Below are 21,281 nucleotides of genomic sequence, written 5' to 3'. Positions count from 1 at the left end.
CAATTTAAAACAAAAACAAACAAACAAACAAAAAACACACACACACACAAACAGAAGTTACCAGTTGGCTATGTGTAACACTTGACATTTTCCTCTTGCTCTGACAGTGATCATTAAAGCCTTCGCAATAAATAGAAACAAGTCGATTCCATTGGTGAATTTCCTCCTCACATTTGCTGAGGCCAGAGCCTCATGTGTATACACTTGGACACCAATTGTTTAATTTATGAAAAAGTGCAAAATAATAAAATCTTTACAAAACAAGCAGTCCTGTGGCACCTTTAAGACTAACAATTTCAAAGACTAAATTTTATTTATTAGTTTATTTATTATTTAATAAACTTTATTATAAATAAATAATTTTATTATTTATTTATTTATTAATTTATTATTAAATAAATTTTATTTATAAGAAATGAGGAATCAGCTTAAAAATTAAAAAGTAAGGAGTAGTGGGGAGATGGGAAAGAGACAGAGAGAGAAACCTCTGGGAAGAGTAAATTAAATTTACTCTTCCGAGGTTTTTCTCTCCCCCTCCTTAATTCTTAATTTTAAAATGGCTACATGAAGCTAAGCAAAAAAGTCAAGAAAATGTATCAAATCCATGATGAGTAAGAATATGGTAACCTGCTGAAAACTGTTATTACAAAGTTTTTCCTAAAGTTTGGATTTTGAGGGGCGAGAGCAAGCAAGGGAAGACCACTCTTTTTCACTTTCCCTCTCAATTTAATAATTGAAAGGTGCATAAAATCCAGTCTGTATGGAAGGTGTACATCAAAGGGAAGGAAAATGACCTTCAACTGAGAGTATGTCTACGCTTGGGAATAAAGTCAAATGTTTAACACTAGATATTATAATGTTGAGGTTGAGTGTCCTTACCTGCTCAGAAAGTCAATTTAGTGTGTCCCCATAAGACTGCCTAAGTCTGACTGTGGAAGCAGTGGATTGTGGGCACCTATCATACAGTTCCTGCAGCCCCATTGCATTTTGCTATTTTGTGCCAGTATCTTGTAGGGCAGGGGGAGTCATTGCAAGTGGTTCTGGGTTTCTGCTCTCATCCCAGAATGCAATTCCCTCACTTCCCTCTTTCCAGCTGAAAACAAACGTACAAAACAAACAAACAAACAAAAAAGGCTTTTGTATTGACTGGCAGCCACCATTACAGGCATTAACATCGATCCCAATATGCTTCAAAGTTTGTTGCAGTGTTTTGTGCTCAGTTCCCACACTGTGATGCAGTATGTGCTGAACATACTACCAAAGCAGTATGAACTCATGGCTGCGGGGGGACACGGCAGATGTGAAGATCTGGAGAGAAAGCAGCACAGAGTTTCTGGCATTACTGGAAGAACTGTACAGCATGGAGTGCAGGTTCTGGAGCTGCAAAGTCAACACAGACTGGTGGAAATGCTTCATTTTGCAGTCACAGGATGAGCCTTTCACATACATAAGACAACTTTGTGAACTGCTGTCTCTTGTCCTGAAGTGCAGCGATACCAGAGTGAGACCTGCTTTAACAGTTGAGAAGCGTATGGCACTTGCTCTTTGAAAGTTTGTAATGCCAGACAGCTAGCAGGCACTGGGCAATCAGTTGGGAGTGGGAAAATATGAGGCGATCAACAGGCTTCTCCTGCAGAAGACCATGACTCTGGGGAATGTGCAGAAGATAGTGGACAGATTAGCTGCTGGGGGGTCCCTAACTGTGGTGGGGTCAAAGATGGAACACACATCCCCATCCTGGCACCAGACCACTAGGCCTCAGAGTACATTAACTGCAAGAGTTACTTCTCCATTGTGTTGCAGGCATTGGTGGATCACAAAGGTCATTTCACTGACATCAATGTGGGGTGATTGGGAAGGGCACATAACACGTGAATCTTTAGGGATTCTGGTTTGTTTACAAGGCTCCATAGCAGTACTTTCTTTCCAGACCAGAAAATGAACATTGAAGGCATGGAAATGCCCATATTGATTCTGGGTGACCCTGCTTACCTCTTGTTCCCTTGGCTCATGAAGCCATACACAGGTGCCCTGGCCTCCAATAAGGAGCTCTAACTACAGGCTGAGCAGGTGTATAATGGTGTAGAATGTGCCTCTGGCCATTTAAAACTCAGGTTCAGGTGCTTTCTGAGGCACTTAGACCTCAGTGAAGAAAACACTACCCTTGTCATTGGGGGCTGCTGTATTCTTCATAACATTTGCAAGTCAAGGTGGAGTGCAGGTTCCATGCTTGGGTAGCAGTAGTGGGAGGGTGAGGCAGAGATCCTGGCAAGAAATTACCAGCAACTGACCTCAATGAAAAACAGAAAAGCCCTGATTTTCAGTGCCTCTTTCCGGGATGCCGTGAAAACCCCTTGCCCATTGCTATTTCCTTGCCCTTTGTGAAACCGCCCTCCAACTGTGAGACAACCCAAGGATGCTGAGTCACCTTGTAAGGTCCCATGGCACCAATGGATCAGAAGACAGTGATCTCTATATTAATCATCTGTGGACCTGCAAGCCTTTTACATGCTGAGATCCCATTTATTTCATTTCAATTTCTGGATGTGGTCGGTTGCAAGACTGAGCACTTTACTTTTAAAACCCACTTATTTTAGTAGGCAAAGTGTTTCTACTCTCTAAGAAACTATTAAACAATGATTCTAAAAATTTATGCTCTGTCTAGAATATTCAGGCCCAATTATGCAACTCTAGCTGACTTGAGTAATCTCTGACTTCAGTGTAACTAACTTATAGAAGTTAAGTCTTACATGAGTAAGGGGTTACAGAATCTAGCCCCAGTTTTATTCCTGCGTTGGTATGGTACAATAGATACAAATGACTAAAGTGTCCGGGAAGGTCAGTCAAGTTCATACCTGCTGAAACCTTTGTCCATGATTTTAGTTATCTTCTGAACAGGTTGATGTAATTTAATCAAGTATAGATATTAAAATGTCAACAACAGCAAAAACCAGACAGTTTCCTTCCATGTGCTGCTCTATGGTATTAGTCAGCACAGGTACTGGGATCCTCCAGGCCTATATAAGTGCTTAACTGCCTACTTTAGACCAGGCCTTACCCCTAGTTAATGATCCCTTCCCTCAGGTCCCCACCCCCATACTACTTCTTCCCACCCCAGAGCTTGCCCCCACCTCCCTCATTTTCCCCAAATACCCATCCCCACATTTTCCAGCCCAACCCTGTCTCCTCCCAGTCCATGCCCCACACATGTCCCATCCTCCTTCCTCCCAGATCCCGATCATGACAAGCGGTAGGCACCGGGAGGGAGGCAGAGTACTTGATCAGCACTAGGGTGGAGGTGGGGGGTAAGCGAGGAGCTGGCTGCCAGTGGGTGCTAACACACAGGAACAGGAACAAAAAATAAATAAATAAATCACACCTCCATTGCGATTTCAATGGTAGCAGGATCAAACCTCTAAGTGAAAGTTATGAAGACGGACACCTTGGCAAAAATGGCATGCCAAACAGATTTATAATTAGTTTTGCTGAAACAAACAAACAAACATTCTTGAAACTCAGATCAAGCAGCAACATCACATCAGAAAGTAAAAACGCCAGGAGAGTACAACTATTCATTTATCTGGATGCATCTTTGAGGTTTCACTCTTAATAGAGGAAAGCGACAGCTAGGATCGGAAAGTTTCCTCCAGCACTTTCTAACCCCAACAACATATGGAAATCAAAGATCTACAGCACCATTGCAAAGCTGAGAATTGTCAATCTAATGTAATCCCAATGCTAACATACAGCTGCAAGAGCTGGGGCACTATTAAAATGTTAGACAGAAAACTAGGTGCCTTCAGAAATAAGTGCTTACAAAAGGACTGCACTCATTAATGGGGAAGTCTTTCCAATCAATGAAGAAATTCAAGCAATCACCAACAACAGATCCTTTCTACCAACAGGAGATGGAAGCTTTAGACATATTGGTGGCTTGTACTCCAGATGCCACCACAGACTCTACATGAAGTTACCAAGTGGAAATTATCTGGTAAGAAGAAACAAGGGTGACAAGAGAAATCTTACGAAGAGTGCTAGGCAGGGAGACCAGAATAGTTGATCTCAAATCCACAGAGCAAGTGTAAGGGGCAGCAAAATTACAGAGAGGAAGAGGAGAGACGTTTCTGTTCTGTGCACTCACGCTACTGTGGGAAGGATACTGGACGAAAAAAAAAATCTTCTAGCGTGTTTAGTTCATATAAAGCAGGGGTCAGCAACCAAAATAGCAAGAAAAGCCATTTTTTCCAATTCAATTTAAAAAAATTAATTCAAGAGCAGCAATGCATGCAGATACAAGACAGTCCTTAATAAAAAGTGTGCAACCATACTTTTTGTAACCCCTATTTTAAGAACAGCACACACACAATTTGTAATGTGATACAGGTTTACTATAGGACATTCACAAAAACTCTTTACATATTCTATTTCCTTACACTGTGTGTGTGTTTTAGTAACACTGTCTTCCTGACTTTCACTCCTGAACCTGCTCTCTCTCTCTCATGCTAGCGTCCGAAAGAGAGAGACTTATCCAGCATTTCAAGATCACATAGTTTGCTATTTAGATATGAGTTGTTCATTTTTGGGCTTTTTGACGTTCACCATTTATTGAAAATAATCAGGAGATTTTTAAAAAAAAAGACAGCTTTGCAATTATAAAGTCAGGAGCCACAAAGAAGTCCTTGAAGAGCCACAGGTTGCAGACCCCTGACATAAACACATAATCAAATATGGTTTGTATGTACACTCATCCCTCGCTTTCTGCTCATAGGCAAAAACTCATAAGAGGGACGCTAAAAATTACTATTAAATATGCGTTAAAGTCTCTGATTGGTTCCTAGTGCTCGTAACTTGGGGAAGGAGTGGCAGCATGTGGCGCTGCTTTTGAAAGGTAAGTGAACCTTGGGTTGTTGGAGGGCTGGAAAGGGTTAAAGGCTGGGGGGGCAGTTTGGGGCCATGAGTGGGAGGAAGGGTGAAAACCTTGTGGTGGTTCCAGTGGAGGAGGTGGCGGCTCCTTCCTCCAGGCTGCAGCAGCAGTACCCGTGGTGGGGGGTGTGGTGGGCCAGGGGGTTTGGGGACTGGGTGAGGTGGGTGCTGGAAGTGGGCTGGGCCAGGCATGTTGGGAGCAGGCCGGGCTGGGGCGGGAGGGACCCTGCATCTGGCTCATATAAGCAGGGGAAGTTCACTCATTTTGTGAACAAAAAGGTATGTATATATGTATGTCCCTCGTTTCAGTGAGTACTTGTAAGTAAAGTACTCATTAAAAAACGAGGGAGGAGTGCACTTTAATCAATTATTTCCATGTCTATTAATGCTGTTTCCCTTTTTGTTAGCTTTCCTTCTCCTTTTCATCTTGCTTTCATCACATCTTCTTTCCTTGCACGCTATTGCTTGGTGTGCATTTTCTTTCCTCTTTTTCTATTTTCTCTCATTTTAGAGCTTACATAATGTTCGGTACTTATGTCTTGGTTATCTGTCTCTAAATAATTCTCAACTTTCTTCACAAAATTTTTAATTTTCTGATGTTGATTTTCTCTAGCTTTTTATTCTCCCAGCTTCATCTATATTTCCACAATCCTTTGCAAGAAAAATCCTCTCTTCTGTGCCTCTGTGCACAGAGAGACTTATTTCTATACTGATGGGAAATATAGGAAACCTCTGCTTTTACAGGACCACAGTAGCTGCACAATTCTAAATGGGGAGGTTTATTAAATAGAACTAACAGAACTGAAAAGAAAATATGAATCCTGCAAGGATAGCAAAATTCACGTGAAGCAAAAAAAGAAACTGATCTGTGTCTGGGATCTGTAATTCAGAGGCAGATTTATTGTCATATACAAACACTTGTGGAATTGTGCCATTAAACAAGAAATTGGGTCTATCACCAAATATTTCTGTTAGAAAGCTAACCTAATAATTTTCCTTGAATAACAAAATTTAAATAATTAAAATAATGAAAGAGGTCATAATGAAACTGACTAGAAAGAGAGTCAAGGGGAGCACAAAGAGGCAGATGAGGGAGGGAAGGGCAGTGCCATGGGCTGGGCAGCACTAAGGGCTGAATGCCCTAGGCCCTGCCCCTTCTGCCCTTGGCCCCACCCCTTCTGGAGACTGAAGCTGCCCACCCCCTTGCCCTGAGGCCTGCAGCGGCTGTTGGCCCAGCTGAAACTGACTCAAGACCAACAATCTCACCCTACAATGGTTTATTGACCTGGATCTTCATCTCCATATCAAAAATATTACTTTTTTTCCTAGTAACATCTCCCTGCATAGTTAGCAGACAAGTTTTGCAATGTAATCAACATGTCAGCAGCGATGCAGCTGAAACAATTAATATGAGGGCCTGCAAAAGACTTCCTTGGGTCCAATTTTTTTAAAATATTTTCATTAATCACTTGGATGTTGGAGTAGAAAGAACACTTAAAAGATTTGCAAATGACACTAACCTCAGAGTGATTTCAAGAAATTTGGAGAGCAGGGTTAGAATTTAAAATGATCTTGATAAATAGGGAAATTGGTCAAAAAGCGACACACATGCAACTCAGTAAAGATAATACTATATTTAGGAAGAAATAAATCAAATGCGCAAATATAAAAACGGGGAATAACAGGCTAGGCAGTGCTACTTCAGAAAAGAATCTGGTTTACAATGGATCACAAATTGCATTTGGGGGCTTGTCTACACCAGCGGTTTTCAAAACCAGGTGCTGTGACACACTCTTGTGCAATGAGAACTGCCCAAATGTGCTGTGAAATTTCATCAATTTCACCTTCCTGTGACTCTTTGCAGAGGATCTCTTCCTCTCTGGAGCTGTCTCGTCCCCCTGCCTTCTCCTCCACCACAAATAAAATTGAGTAAATTTTCAGCAATTACTGTATTACTCAACATCCCCAGTATGACACACATTCACTCGCCTGCCTTTTTCCCCACAACATTTCTAAGCCAGTGTACTCTGTGCTGGATTTGAAAAATTAATGCTTCTGATCTTTGTTTAGCTTGAATGCACTGCTACATTGCAAACCTCTCTAGTGAGGCTGTAACCACAGTAAATAGATTGATTGCTCAAACATTACATCTGAAAAAAGGGGTGTGCACCATGGAATTGTCTGTCTCATTGAGGTGTGCCCTGTTACTAAAAAGGCTGGTAACCACTGGTTTACACAGCAGAATTAGGTCAACTTAATTTTGGTGAATCTACAGCAGTAGCAGTAATTCATTCAGCTGTTGGAGTCCACACCAAGCATGCTTGCATTGACTGAATTCAGGTATTGCAGGACGCCGACAGTCACATAGGGCTTATGGATGGAGCCCCCACCCAACCTGGGATAAAAGCCAAAGCTTGATCCTGATGCCAGCTCAGAGACTATTTTCAGTGAAACTGACATTGTCAGTTTCATAGCTGCTTGTAGCTGACAGCAAAAATGTCAATTTCACTACTTGAAGCAGGGTGGGGAATAGAAGGGTGACAAACTTGCCAGACCTTTGGGCAAGGTTGGAGGGCTTGGCTCCATCATGCCAGAACAGAGGGGACCTTAGTGAGAAGGGGTGGGACCGAGGTTTACCAGCCCTTCAGTGCTGCACTCTAAAGGACTCTGGGCCTCCAATCACTGCCTTTGCTCCCTTTGTCCCCCTTAGTCAGCAGAACTGGTTGGGAGGCTCCTTGCCGTGAAATTGAGCCTAGTGCTGGACCCACAGCTTGGGCTGTCACCCTGGGGTAGGGAATCCATCTGTAACCTGCGCACCAGATGGACAGCTGGTGGGGAGACAGCTGTGAGCCAACCAGCAGTAAAACTGACAGACATTCTTGCCCATTTCATGGCTCCAACCTCAACTGTTGCTCTGCCCTGAAATTGACAACCAACATAAGTAATGCAATCACCCCAATTACACAGACTTATGCAACATGCCTCTCTTGGAGGTGGAACTATGTCAGTGTAGCAGACAACTTACTTTGGCAGAAGGGACTTTTTAGCATAGCACTTCTGCATGTGGGGACTAATAATACGGCCAAGAATGACCTTGAGCCGGTTACTGCAGATTATGTGGTGCTGGGAAGAAGGGTCAAAGAATTTGGAGCGCAAGTGGTGTTCTCCTCCATCCTTCCTGTCAAAGGGAAAGGGCAAGGTAGGGACCGTCAAATTGAGGGAGTAAATGCATGGTTATGCAAGTGGTGTCGGAGAGAGGGCTTTGGATTCATTGATCATGGGATGCTGTTCCGGGCACAAGGATTATTGGGAAGAGATGGGGTCCACCTAACCAAGAGAGGAAGGAGCATTTCGCAAGTAGGCTTGCAAACTTAGTGGCTACGTCTACACTAGCCAAAAACTTCAAAATGACCACGCAAATGGCCATTTTGAAGTTTACTAATGAAGCACTGAAATACACATTCAACACCTCATTAACATGCAGGCGGCCGCGGCACTTTGAAATTGACGCGGCGTCCAGATGGGACTCCTTTTCGAAAGGACCCCGCCTACTTTGAAGTACCCTTGTTTCTTATGCTCACAGGAATAAGGGGACTACGAAGTAGCTGGGGTCCTTTCAAAACGGAGCCCTGTCTGGACGAGCAGCATCAATTTCGAAGTGCTGCGGCTGCTCGCATGCTAATGAGGTGCTGAATATGTATTTCGGCACTTCATTAGTAAACTTCGAAATGGCCATTTGCATGGCCATTTCGAAGTTTTTGGCTAGTGTAGACACGGCCAGTGAGGAGAGCTTTAAACTAGGTTCGCTGGTGGAAGGTGACCGAAACCCTGTGGGTAGAAAGGAACTTGGAGGCTGGGAAGAAATGCAAAGAGGAATGTACAACAAAAGCAGACCCTTGGTTCGAGTAGTGAGGGCGGGGAGATCGACTGTTTATCTAAGGTGTTTATACACCAGTGCCAGAAGCCTGGGTAACAAGCAGGAGGAATTAGAAGCCCTGGCTCAGTCCAAGAACTATGGCTTGATTGGAATAACAGACTTGGTGGGATGACTCACATGACTGCAGCCCTGCCATGATGCGGTATAAACTGTTCAGCAAGAACAGGCAAGGGAAAAAAGGAGGAAGGGTTGCACTGTATGTAAGAGAGCACTATGATTGCTTGGAACTCCAGTACATAGAGGGAGAAAAGCCTGTTGAGAATCTATGGGTCAAGCTTAGTGGTGTAGGTGGCACTGGAGATGTGGTGGTTGGTGTCTGCTACAGGCCGCCAAATAAGAATGATGAAGTAGATGAGGCTTTTTTTGGACAACTGAGAGAAGTTTCCGGATCGTGGGCTCTCATTATTGTGGGGGACTTCAGTCACCCTGACATCTGTTGGGAGACCAATATGGCGGTACCCAAGCAGTCCAGGAAATTTCTGGAGAATGTTGGGGATCGCTTCTTGGTACAAGTGCTGAAGGACCCGAACAGAGGTCATGCACAGCTTGACCTGCTGCTTATAAACAGGGAGGAACTAATAGAGAAGGTAGGAGGTGGGTGACAACCTGGGAAGCAGTGGTCATGAGATGGTAGACTTCAGGATTCTGACCAAAGGAAGGAAAGAGAGCAGCAAATTACACAGCTTGGACTTCAGAAAAGCAGACTTTGACTCCCTCAGGAACCTGATGGGCAGAATCCCTTGGAATGCTACCATGAAGGGAAAAGGAGTCCATGAAAACTGGCAGTATTTTAAGGAAGCTCTATTGAAAGCACAGAAAGAAACTGTCCCGATGTGCAGCAAGAGAAGTAAATATGGCAGGAGACCAGACTGACTTAATGGGGAAATCTTTGGAAAGCTTAAGCACAAAAAGGGAGCGTACAAAAAGTGGAAACTGGGACAGATGTCTAGGGAGGGGTATAAACGTATAGCCCGAGAATGTAGGGCAGTTATCAGGAAGGCAAAAGCACAACTGGAATTGTGACTCGCAAGGGATGTGAAGGATAACAAGAAAAGTTTCTACAGCCATGTTACCAAGAAGAAGGTGATCAGAGAGGGCATGGGGCCCCTACTGGATGAGGGAGGTAACCCAGGACAGATGATGTAGGGAAAGCGGAAGTACTTAATGCTTTCTCTGCCTCTGTCTTCATGGACAAAGACAGCTCCCGGACTAACGCGATGCATTGTGGGATGAAGGTGGACAGCCTTTGGTGGGGAAAGAACAGGTTAGAAGCTACCTAAAAAAGCTAAATGTACATAAATCCATGGGCCCAGACTTAATTCATCCTAGGGTTCCAAGGGAGTTGGCATATGTTGTTGACAAGCCCTTGGCCATTATCTTTGAAAAGTCGTGGATATCGGGAGAGATCCCAGATGATTGGAAAAAGGCAGATGTAGTGCCCATCTTTAAAAAAGGGAAGAAGGATGATCCAGGGAACTATAGGCCGGTCGGTCTTACATCAGTCCCTGGAAAAATAATGGAGGGCTCCTCAAGGAAGTCATTTTGAGGCACTTGGAGGAGGGGAGAGTGATCAGGAATAGTCAGCATGGATTCATGAAGGGCAAGTCATGCCTGACCAATCTGATTAGTTTCTACGATGAGATAACTGGCTCTGTGGATAGGGGAAAAAAAAATCAATGGATGTAATTTATCTTGACTTTAGCAAAGCTTTTGATGCAGTCTCCCACAATATTCTTGTCGGCAAGTTAAAGGAATGTGGATAGGATAAATGGACAGTAAGATGGATAGAAAGCTGGCTAGAACGTCAGGCCAAGAGGGTAGCGATCAACGGATCGATGGCGGGATGGCAGTCAGTTTCTAGTGGAGTGCCCCGAGGTTCGCTTCTGGGTCCTGTTCTGTTCAACATATTTATCAATGACCTGGATGAGGGGTTGGTTTGCACCCTCAGCAAGTTTGCGGATGACACTAAGCTAGGGGGAGTGGTAGATACGCTGGAGGGTAGGGACAGGGTTCAGACTGACTTAGACAAATTGGAAGACCGGGCTGCAAGAAATCTGATGAGGTTCAATAAAGGCAAGTGCAGAGTCCTGCACGTGGGCCAGAAGAATCCCAAGCATTGTTACAGGCTGGGGTCTGACTGGCTCGGTAGTTTTGCAGAAAAGATCTGGGAGTTGTAGTGGACGAGAAGCTGGACATGAGTCAACAGTGTGCCGTTGTAGCCAAGAAAGCTAGTGGCATATTAGGTTGTATCAAGAGGAACGTTTCCAGTAGATCCACAGAAGTGATTATTCTTCTTTATTCGGCTTTGGTGAGGCTGCATCTCAAGTACTGTGTCCAGTTCTGGGACCCCATTTATAGGAATAATGTGGATACACTGTTTAACCTTGCAAGGCTGAGAGCTAAGACTAAGGTGCGAGAAGTCCTCATCAGAGACATGCTGTTCGCAGATGCTGCTGCTGTAGTGTCTCACACAGAAGACCAGCTTCAAAAACTGCTGGATCGGTTCTCCAAAGCGTGCAAGGACTTTGGGCTTCCCATCAGCCTAAAGAAGACAAATGTACTTGGTCAAGATGTTGCTGAATCCCCATCAATCATCATTGACAACTATACGTTAGAGGTTGTCCACGAGTTTGTTTACCTCGAGTCCACCATCACTGACACCCTGTCGTTGGACACTGAGCTAAATAGGAGGATCGGAAAAGCGGCCACAACTCTGTCCAGACTCAGCAAGAGTGTGGAATAACAACAAGCCGTACACTCACACCAAAATGCAAGTCTACAGAGCCTGCATCCTCAGCACCCTCCTTTATGGCAGCGAGACTTGGACCCTGTATGCCCGAACGTCTTCCACTTGCGCTGCCTCAGGCGCATCCTTGGAATATCATGGAAGGACAGAGTTACCAACACAGCTGTCCTCGAGCAAGCTGGAATCCCAACCATGCACACCCTCCTCAGGCAGCGTCGGCTCCGCTGGCTTGGCCACGTCCACAGGATGACCGACGGAAGGATTCCAAAAGACATCATGTATGGTGAGCTAGCCTCTGGCAAAAGACCCCCCAGACACCCCCAGTTGCGTTACAAAGATTTCTGCAAGAGAGACCTCAGAGAGGTAGACATCAAGCTGGACAACTGGGAAGAACTAGCAGACGACCGCGGCAGATGGAGGCAGGGGTTACACAAGGGCCTTCAGAAGGGCGAGTTGAAGATCAGACAGCTAGCAGAGGAGAAGCGAGTGCACAGAAAGCACAATAAGGACTTGCCAGACACCCACTACATCTGCAAGAGATGCAGCAAGGACTGTCACTCTCGTGTGGGTCTTTATAGTCACAATAGACGCTGTAAATGAAGTCTTAAATTGAAACTTTAAAGGGCGCGATCCATAGTCTGTGCAGACTGAAGGATGCCTACTACTACTACTGTGGATACACTGGAGAGGGTCCAGCGGAGGGTAACCAAAATAATTAGGGGGCTGGAGCACATGAGTTATGAAGAAAGGTTGATGAAAGTGGGATTGTTTAGTTTGCAGAAGAGAAGACTGAAGGGGGGACTTGATAACAGCCTTCAACTTACTGAAGGGAGGCTGCAAAGAGGCTGTTCACAGTGGTCACGGATGGCAGAACACAGAACAATGGTCTCAAGTTGTGGTTGGAAAGGTCCAGGTTGAACATTAGGAAAAGCGTTTTCACTAGGAGGGTGGAGAAGCATTGGAATGGTCTATCCAGGGAAGTAGTGGAGTCTTCATCTCTTGAGGTGTTTTAAGTCTCGCCTCGACAAAGCCCTGGCAGGGCTGATCTGATGGGTTTGGTCCTGCTTAGAGCAGGGGGCTGGACTCGATGGCTTTTTTAGGTCTCTTCCAGCTCTATTTTTCTGTGATTCTATGATAGACATTAACAATTAGGTTGATATAACCTAACTGTTTAGTACACATTAAGCCTCAGTCAACAGCATGACTCTGTTGTGAAAAAAGCAAATATAATTTGGGGATTATTAACAAGAATATCACATTAGAGAGACAAGGTGGGATAAGTAATATATTTTATTGGACCAGCTTCTGTTGGTGAGAGACACAAGTGTTAGAGCCATGATGTCCAATATGCTAGCTACTAGCCACAGGTGCTTATTTGCCTGGTTGAGTGTGGCTAGCGGACTTGAGCAGTAACAGGCCCACATTCAGGGTATGTGTGCGAAGGGTGCAAACAACCCCCTCTGTTCCAATCTGTTGTGTTATGTAGGGGGAGCCTGCAAGGCACGGTGGGGGAAACTAAGGCACCTTGACAGCTATAGTTACTAAGCTAGCTCCCTGCCTAGAAAGCTGGCCTTGGGGCAAGGAAGTGACTATATTTCCCAGCATCTCCTTGGCTGTCAGCAATAGTAAAGGGAGGGGAACAAGGGGGAAGTGATGAGGTCCCTGCACAGCACTTGCTGTGCATGCAGAACAGCCAAAGGGGGCTCGGATGACATGATGGATCTATTTACTTGGAGGGTTCCTTGAAGGCCAGAGTTCGAAATATGTCTTAGACAATTCTTCATCAGAGTAAGTTCACAAAGTTTGTTGTTACCTAAAATCTATTTCAGTACTACTAGCCTACATATAATCTTAACTGAAAAACAGTGAAGGTGAAGACTGGAATATTTTGAAATATTGTTTTTCACTTATGATATTACAGAAAGATCCCAGAGGGTAGTTTCAATAAAATCTTTATTACTGTATCTACTTTTTGTAAACTATAACAAAATCATTTTACCAATCACGATTTCCACTCATTTTTTCCATTAACGTCTCTTATGCACATCCCTTGCACAACTATTTTGAACTCCTTCATATTTAAAAAAAAAATGCAGGCCATATTTGCAAAAAAGCACCTGAACCCCCAAATTCCTGCATATGGGCCAGAACAAATATAGTTCCTGATTAATGTGTCTAGTTTTGACTAACGTGGCTACTGCTTCAGAATTTGTCAGACACCACGGCTTTAGAGGCACACAGAGCACTTTTTCAGGTCTAGAAAGCATACTGCCAGCATCACAGCAAAATGCAAGGTGGAACATATTGTTTAACATAAGCAGTTAGCTCATATTGTCAACAGATCACTCTACCTTAAACGGTCCCCTACAATTGTTTGTTTAGCATGAATACAACATATCAGTACATGGTGGGGTTTGTGTGCTCATTGTTGTGCTATGGGTTCACAAGTGACCCTCTCTCCTCCCAGGCAAAAAAGCAATCGAGCAGCACTTTAAAGACTAACAAAACAATTTATTGGGTGAGTTTTTGTGGGACAGACCCACTTCTTCAGACCATAGCCATATCAGAACAGACTCAATATTTAAGGCACAGAGAACAAAAACAGTAATCAAGGTGGACAAATCAGAAAAAAAAATGATCAAGGTGAGCAAATCAGAGAGTAGAGGGGAACAAGGGGGGTAGTCAAGAATTAGATTAAGCCAAGTATGCAAACAAGCCCCTATAGTGACTCAGAAAATTCCCATTCCGGTTCAAACCACGTGTTAGTGTGCCGAATTTGAATATAAAAGACAATTCGGCCGTCTCCCTTCCACGAGTGGTGTGAAAATTTTTCCTCAGTAACACGCAGACTCTTAAGTCATTAACAGCATGGCCCACTCCATTAAAATGTTTACTAACCGGTTTGTGGATCCAGGTAAATAGATCTCATAGGCACATATGAGAAATAATCACAGTAATACAGAGGGTGAAGGAGCTAGAGCTTCTAGCTCTGAGGGACTTTAAGATCAGAAAGCATCGTCTACTATGATCTCCAGCATATTGCAAGGCACACCATCTCACTCCTCATTCACTCTCCCACGCCCACCGTAATTCGTAAGCTCTAGGTGATTTAAAGGCTTTCTACTCTCATTCAAACCAGCAAGTGACCCATCCTTGCTCCATTCTGGGGCTTGCACTAAAGCAGGAAGAAGAGGACATGCTGCTCGACGGAGGTTTCACAGTCAGATGAACTTAAATTTGGCTGCAAGAGCCTCATTGCAGGAGCATCGTTTCAGGCAACGGGAGAGGCGCGGGAAGACGCGTCAGCCTGCAGCGCTTTACCCGTGCTTACCTTACACTGCCTGCAGCGTCCCTGAGGAGGTGACATCTCGGCACGAACAGGCCCTGTGAAAAGCGTGTGTGTGTGTGTGTGGTGGGAGCCCTCCGCCCCCTCCTCCTCCTCCTCCCCCTCCCAGCAAAGGGCTCCCCAGCTCCAGGGCATGGCAGAGGGAGTGGTACTGTGCGCGTACCCCCTGTGGTGGGGCAGCAAACTCATCGGACCACTGGCAGAGAGCGAGACGACCGGCCACAGGCTCGCTCCTCCCTAAGCCACACGGCCCCGTTCCCGTCCTTCAGGCGCCTCCCACCCCCATCCACAATCCCCGCAAAGCCTCCTTCCGCACGCTTTCTGGGGCGGCAGCTCGGATGTGCGCGTGCGCAGCAGGGGGCGCTCCCCCGCCCCTTCTCCTAAGAGTTGGGCATGCGTGAGAACCCATTCGTGTCACGTGGGCGTGCACAGGGCTGGGTGCGATTGTGCGCATGCGCGGCGGGCGGGCCGGGCTCTGGACGAAGCAGCTGGGTGGGGCAGTTGCTGCGCGATCGGGAGGCAGCGGGCTCTGTGTGGCGACCGGGACGTGACTGGTACAAGACCCCGCGCGGCCGCTAGGGGTGGGCTCGCGTAACCCCGGCGTGGCCGCCAGTGCGGCATGGAACTAACGTGGCTGCGGGGCTTTGGCGGGAGGGGCCCCTCGGGAGCCTGGCCGGGTGCGTCGCGGAGGCGCTGTTAGGCCGGCCGCTGCCTGCTGGGGAGCCCGTGATTGCTCCCTGCGGGGCCCCGCTGTCCCTGCTGCGCTCATGGCCGGGGTCCCAGTGCTGTGGGGGAGGAGCCTGCGTTAGTCCTCGCCCGGGGCCGCCTCCTGGGAAGCTCAGCTGCCGGGGTGCTGGGGGAGTAGCGGAGGGAGAAGCAGTTGGTCTCTGTCGCTGTCTGTAAGGAAGGGCGGGGCGGACGGGGGCGCTTCATGAATTGTAACAGTTCTCTGCCCTCCCTCCGCGCCCCGTGGTCTTTAGCGAGCAAATGGAGTGGTGATAGCCACTGGCTGCCCTGCCAGCGGACTAGGGGCTGAGCAATGGAAAGCGGCTTTTAAGTGGGGTGACCGCATTTCCCTGGGAAATACGGGACACTTGGTAAAATGGCTTGGAGTTCAGCGAGTTCGATGGCAACCCATCAGGACTGTGCAGTACAAGCATTCAAAACAGCACTAAGTTGGCTGAGTGTCCTTTTCATCCATACACTGCATTGCTGTAACAGAACTAGGTAAATATTCAAAATATATATCTACAGCTCAGTGGCTGTTGTTTTGTAGACATGCCTGCCTTGTCCTCATCTTGCTGCTCTTCAGAGTGAGGACTGGTAAGTGAGAGAGAGAGGTGCAGGAACCAGAGCATGGGGCTGGGGGTATGGTATGTGAGTGAGTGGCTGGAAATCAGGGCTGGGTGTGTGTACGCAGGAGGCTGGGAGCAGGGAGGAGCCCTGGGTCTGGGTAGTGGATATTTTTGCAGTAGTATAAAAAGAGAATGAACTCTACTAGGCCAGTTTCTCCCTCCACCCCCCTCCCCATTAAATTTAACTGGAGTCAGTGCATTTACAACAGATAAATTACACCCTTAGCTTTCAAAGAAAACAATATATTCAGTACCTGATACCTTTCAATACCTCACTGTATTCAGTACAGTAGAGCCTACCTTCTAAGGCTACATCTGCACTACAAGATGAATTTGAATTTACGCAGTAAGCTCAATATTACAACATTGCTGCCTTTGCTCTAAATGTCATCAACTCAATATAGGGAGTACTAATATTGATCACATAACATTGTCAAAACTCGGTGGATGTAGCATCAAATTTGAATTTAAAAGTCTGAATGAAGGCAAGTGTGGAAGTGCCATGTCATAAAATCAAATTCATTAGCCTTCAGAGGTGCACAGGGCTAACCCCTACCAAAAAATCCCCATATGTACCCCACAATGTCCCACAGTGTTCCACTCTGGCCACTTCCACCTCCGCCGCTGTCCAGGTGCACAGGAATTAGGTAACAGGAAGCCTGTGAATTTGAATTCAGCACCAGGAAGTCCATGGTTATGGGTCATGCTTGCATGAAAGGCTGAGAAACTTTTTCTTTCTTTCTCCTCCCCTGCATCCCTTTCTCCCTTAACTAACTAATGGCTCGGAGTATGCATCTATCCATTCAGACTAGCTTCAGCATGGACTTCATGGCTCTTTTACTATTTCTGGAAGCTGCACACTTGGAATTTTTTTTTTCAGCACTGGTGCTGCTGGCCCATACCCCACTGCATCATGTGGCAGCTAGACTGTTGTGGGGACTGTGCATGAAAAAGTGGTCAAGAAACTTTTCTGTGGTTTACATTTGTGTCGGGGGGGGGCCCTCCATTCCCACAGGTGCCATGCAGCTGGGGTCTTTCCCATGCCCAGCCACATTGTGTTGCCAGCCCCCAGCCCAATAAAAGGATGTGCCTGCTGTTCAGTGTTGCACATGCTGCCAGGGAGCACCATATCTTAGCTTTCCCACAGTGAGGGCTCCAAGGGTGTCAGCAGGGAGAAGTCTCCCCTGGCAGCTAAGATTTTTGGGGGCTTGCTGCTATTGGGAGGAACTGCTTCAACTGGCCCCCCCATCCCCACCAAAAATATTTTCAGGGCTTGCTGCTGCCAGCAGGAAGTCTCCCCGGCGGCTAAGATTTTCAGGGGCTTGCTGCCCCCCTGGGGGGATGTTTTCAGCTGGCTCTGCAATCACAGACCCCACATCCCCCCTACCAAAAAATATTTTCAGGGGGCTTGCAGCTGCCATGGGCACCATTTCAAGTGGCTCTGCAGCCATGGTCTTTCCACCCCCCACCCCCCACAAAAAGATTTTCAGGGACCATGTCAACTCGTCCATCATCCCCATGGGATGAGGGGGTCCAGCACCTTGACAGTCAATTGGTGCTTCCCCCCCACCCCCAAGCACCACGACTTGTTGAAATTTGGCGAGCTCCATCCCTGGTGTTGGACAACTCTCTGTAGTGTAGTGGAAGCCAGAAATCTTATTCCTAACCTTTTCTATTGACTTTCCTCATGCTTTGGCCCCCTTAACACAGGAAAGAGTGGGTGGAGGGCCATTTGAGAAGACACAGACTGCTGGGTGACCCCAGGGCCCAGAAGCTGTATAATGCTCTGGGAAGCCAAAACCCTGCCTGACAATTTTTTTTTCAAAACCTTTACTATCCTACTCTTTCTTCAAGCTTTGCATTGTTCCTGTATTATTTTCAGGGATCATATGCAATCAAGGCAGGGGGGACAGTGAGTGGAGGTCCAGTTGAGATGACTCAGATGCCTGTTTCTTTTTGTAAAATCTTTGATAATTCATTACTGCTACAGTTATGAAAAGTAATTCAGTTTTGGGGCAAGAGAATTCAGTTTATTTGACAATCTTTGTTGATGCCCTACCTTTCCTTCCTTCCACCTAGAAAAATGGTCATTTGCTTTCCATGGGAGGAGAATCAGGGCAAAGCAATGTGGGAATATGACATCACATACCTACAACCACTTGCGGGGCATTTGTTTCCCCATGCTGCACCAGTAAAAATACTCAGAATGCTCCAGGGCTGAGGGAACTGTGGGATAGGTTACCCAGAATGCACTGCTGCAGCAGGCAATGTTTGGCGGTTGAGTGTGGCAGTAATAAGTCGACTTTGGGGGGAGGTGAGGATACTGCAATTCAAATTTATGAAACAGTTACAAAGTCGATTTTAATAAATTTGAATTTGTCTTATAGTGTAGCTGTAGCCTCGTATCCATACACACGGTGCCAAGTCCATTGCCAAACATTCCAACCTGCTTCCAGTCTGTATACAACAGACCCACATTCTAAAGCCCCACTCTGTAAACAGTATTTTCAGAGCTTGTAATTTATAAGCCCTCATGAGAGGAAATCTTTGGAAATCCTCACCCCTTGCCCTGATGCTGCCTCCCGCAGTCTCACACTGAAATCCGCCATTGTGGATTTCTCTCTCCCAAACAGTGACTTGATCTCTCATCAAAGCACTGAGCCCAGCTGCCCTTCTCCCCCCTAGAGATGACCAGACCACATGCTGCCTGTTTGTTTTCTAGTTGCTACCTGCAGGCCACCTTTTCCTCCCCCACTCTGTAATCTTGGCCTAGCTACCTCCCCCATTCCCTAGGACAGGGCCAGATTAAGATAAGGACTGCAGCCTGATGGTTCAGTTTGATGGAAATCACTTAGCTAGAAATACATCTCTAATTGAAAAGTCAAACAGGATCTATGGTAGAGTTCTTCTAGTTGTTCATATTTAAAAAAAAATTGATCAGTTTTCAGATAACTATAAAACTGTGTTGTAGAAAGAATTCTTTCTCGTCTGAACCATTAATACCTATTCTAAGTGGAGCAGCCATACTCCCTGCCCCCACCCTGTTTCTCCCATCACCTCACCTTTTTCCACTTCCTCTTGAAGGGTGGGGAGCTGTGGCTTTGGCTTTTGAGGGAAGGCACAGGCAGAAGGAGTGGAGCAGGATTGTTATTCTCCCCAAAGGAGGTGGGTGTTCCACCTGCCACACCAGCCTGAGCAATTTAAAAGGGTCTGGGGCTCCCAGGCCATTTTAAATTGCCTTGGGTCCTGTGCACTTACCCCTTCGCCCTGCAACCATCAGTGGGCCAGGGTAGGTCCCCTCCCACACACCAAACCCCTGGGCCCCAGCCTGAAGACCCGTGCTGCTGAACTCCAAACCTTCATCCCAGGCTCTATCCCAGAGCACGCACTCCTAGCTGAAGCAACCTGACCCCATCTCTCAGCCCAGCCTTGTGGCCCAGCCTGGAGCTCACATTCTGAATCCACGATTTTTGTGCTCACCCAAGATCCTAGGGTGTTACACAAAATCTACTAGACCTAGCCATGATTCACCTTCCTTTTCTGCTTCTTCCTGTCTCTGCTCCCTCCTGAGTCTTTTCCCCCATCTTTTCTGGGACTCCTTAAACTTTCGCAGGCAAAGACCCACTTCATCAGATGCAGCTGACGAAGTGGGTCTTTGCCCACAAAAGCTTATGCTCCAAAAAATCTGTTCGTCTATAAGGACTTCTCGTTTTTGTGGATACAGACTAACATGGTGTGTTACTCCTTAAAAAGGAAAAAATTTAATAACCAGAATTGCTGTAGGATTTTTTTAAAAAACTAATTGTCTTTTGAGTTGATTTCTGTAACTTTATTAATGGTTACCAGCCAAAGAGTTTTAATATTAATGTTCTGCAGTTCTGGTTTTTGAGAGTTTTTACAGTAAAAACTAGTGAGGTGAAATTTTGAAAGAGGGAATCTGCTTTTTAAAGGAATTTTATAAAATATGGGCTAGTGACCTTCAGTGTTGCCCTATGAATTTGCCTCCAAATAATTCATTGGGTTTTTTTTTTCCTCATTATGCACGATAATCATTGGCTCCCATTAAATATTTTCTGTAGTTTATTCTTGACCTATGATTTGGGTTCATAGGTGTCATACTATGGTTATGAAAGCCTCAGTAGATGATGATGATTCAGGATGGGAGCTCAGAATACCTGACAAGATGGAAAAGAATAATACAAACTGGATAGATATTACCCAGGATTTTGAAGAGGCTTGCAGAGGTAAGTTGCACTTATGAGACCCTCAAGGATTTCATTTTTTAAGAGGACTAACAGTGATTTATAAAGCTTCTCCTTGTTTAAGGCATCACTCCTGCAATAAATTCAGTACAGGTAGACCCACATGGACGTTATTGGAAGTAAGCAGATTCAGGAGCCTGCCTGTGTCAGAATTATAAACTAAAATAAACTCTTTCGTATCCAACAGCCTTGGCACCGGGAGGTTGCCGGGTATTCAAATATTCTGAATAATAAAGAGGTATACCTAGCAATGAGTAGCATTGAAGAAAAACAAGATTAGCTATTAAGAAACAAACAAAAATGTATGCGGACTGATGTATTTACCAGCAACAGTAGTATTGTACATTGTAAACTTATACTATATTTGCTGTTTTTATTTGTATTTTCTTTAACTATACTGTAGTTATTGAAAAAGTAACTAAAATTTATGTATGGTTAAAATGTGAGTTTTCTGGATGATAGAATACTGGTTAAGACAAAGTTTTACTGTAGTGGGATTGGGCTCCATGAGATTAGCAACTCTCTTCAGCGGATAAAAGCCTCCCCCCTTGTGTCCGTCTGCATTTCCTCTTAACAGGTTTTCTCACTCTGTTGTTTAATTATTTCCTCCCATCCTCCTCCTTATGGGAAATCTTGTTTATCCATAGTAGATGTGCTTCCTATATTCCCGGAACTGCATTTTTTGCTAGATTGAGCACAACCCTGGATCCTA

General features: G+C 45.5%; 2 protein-coding genes across 4 annotated transcripts in view; one reads left to right on the top strand and one right to left on the bottom strand.

Annotated features, from left to right (window-relative positions):
• AGTPBP1 (ATP/GTP binding carboxypeptidase 1) overlaps positions 1-14,973 on the bottom strand; it is a 159,691-nt gene extending 144,718 nt beyond the window's left edge. The window contains exon 1 of the mRNA XM_074995161.1: positions 14,938-14,973. The gene's annotated coding sequence lies outside the window, so the exon portion shown is untranslated. The remainder of the gene's footprint in view (positions 1-14,937) is intronic.
• Positions 14,974-15,408: 435 nt separating this feature from the next.
• The window catches only part of NAA35 (N-alpha-acetyltransferase 35, NatC auxiliary subunit), a 78,195-nt gene continuing 72,322 nt past the window's right edge, over positions 15,409-21,281 (top strand). For 2 of the 3 annotated variants that reach the window (XR_012645714.1, XM_074995157.1), the window contains exons 1-2: positions 15,409-15,506; positions 20,418-20,551. Coding sequence is in view for 2 of the 3 variants with exons in the window: in XM_074995157.1 (XP_074851258.1) it covers positions 20,428-20,551 (124 nt within the window). In the remaining variant the exon portion in view is untranslated. Of the gene's footprint in view, positions 15,507-16,228; positions 16,276-20,417; positions 20,552-21,281 lie in introns of all 3 variants that reach the window. The other variant, XM_074995158.1, reaches the window with a different exon arrangement.

The sequence above is a fragment of the Carettochelys insculpta genome, chromosome 5 (genome assembly GCF_033958435.1).
Source record: "Carettochelys insculpta isolate YL-2023 chromosome 5, ASM3395843v1, whole genome shotgun sequence".
Taxonomy (NCBI): Eukaryota; Metazoa; Chordata; order Testudines; family Carettochelyidae; genus Carettochelys; species Carettochelys insculpta.
Note: the sequence above shows the minus strand (reverse complement) of the source record. Positions and strands in the feature narration are given on the sequence as shown.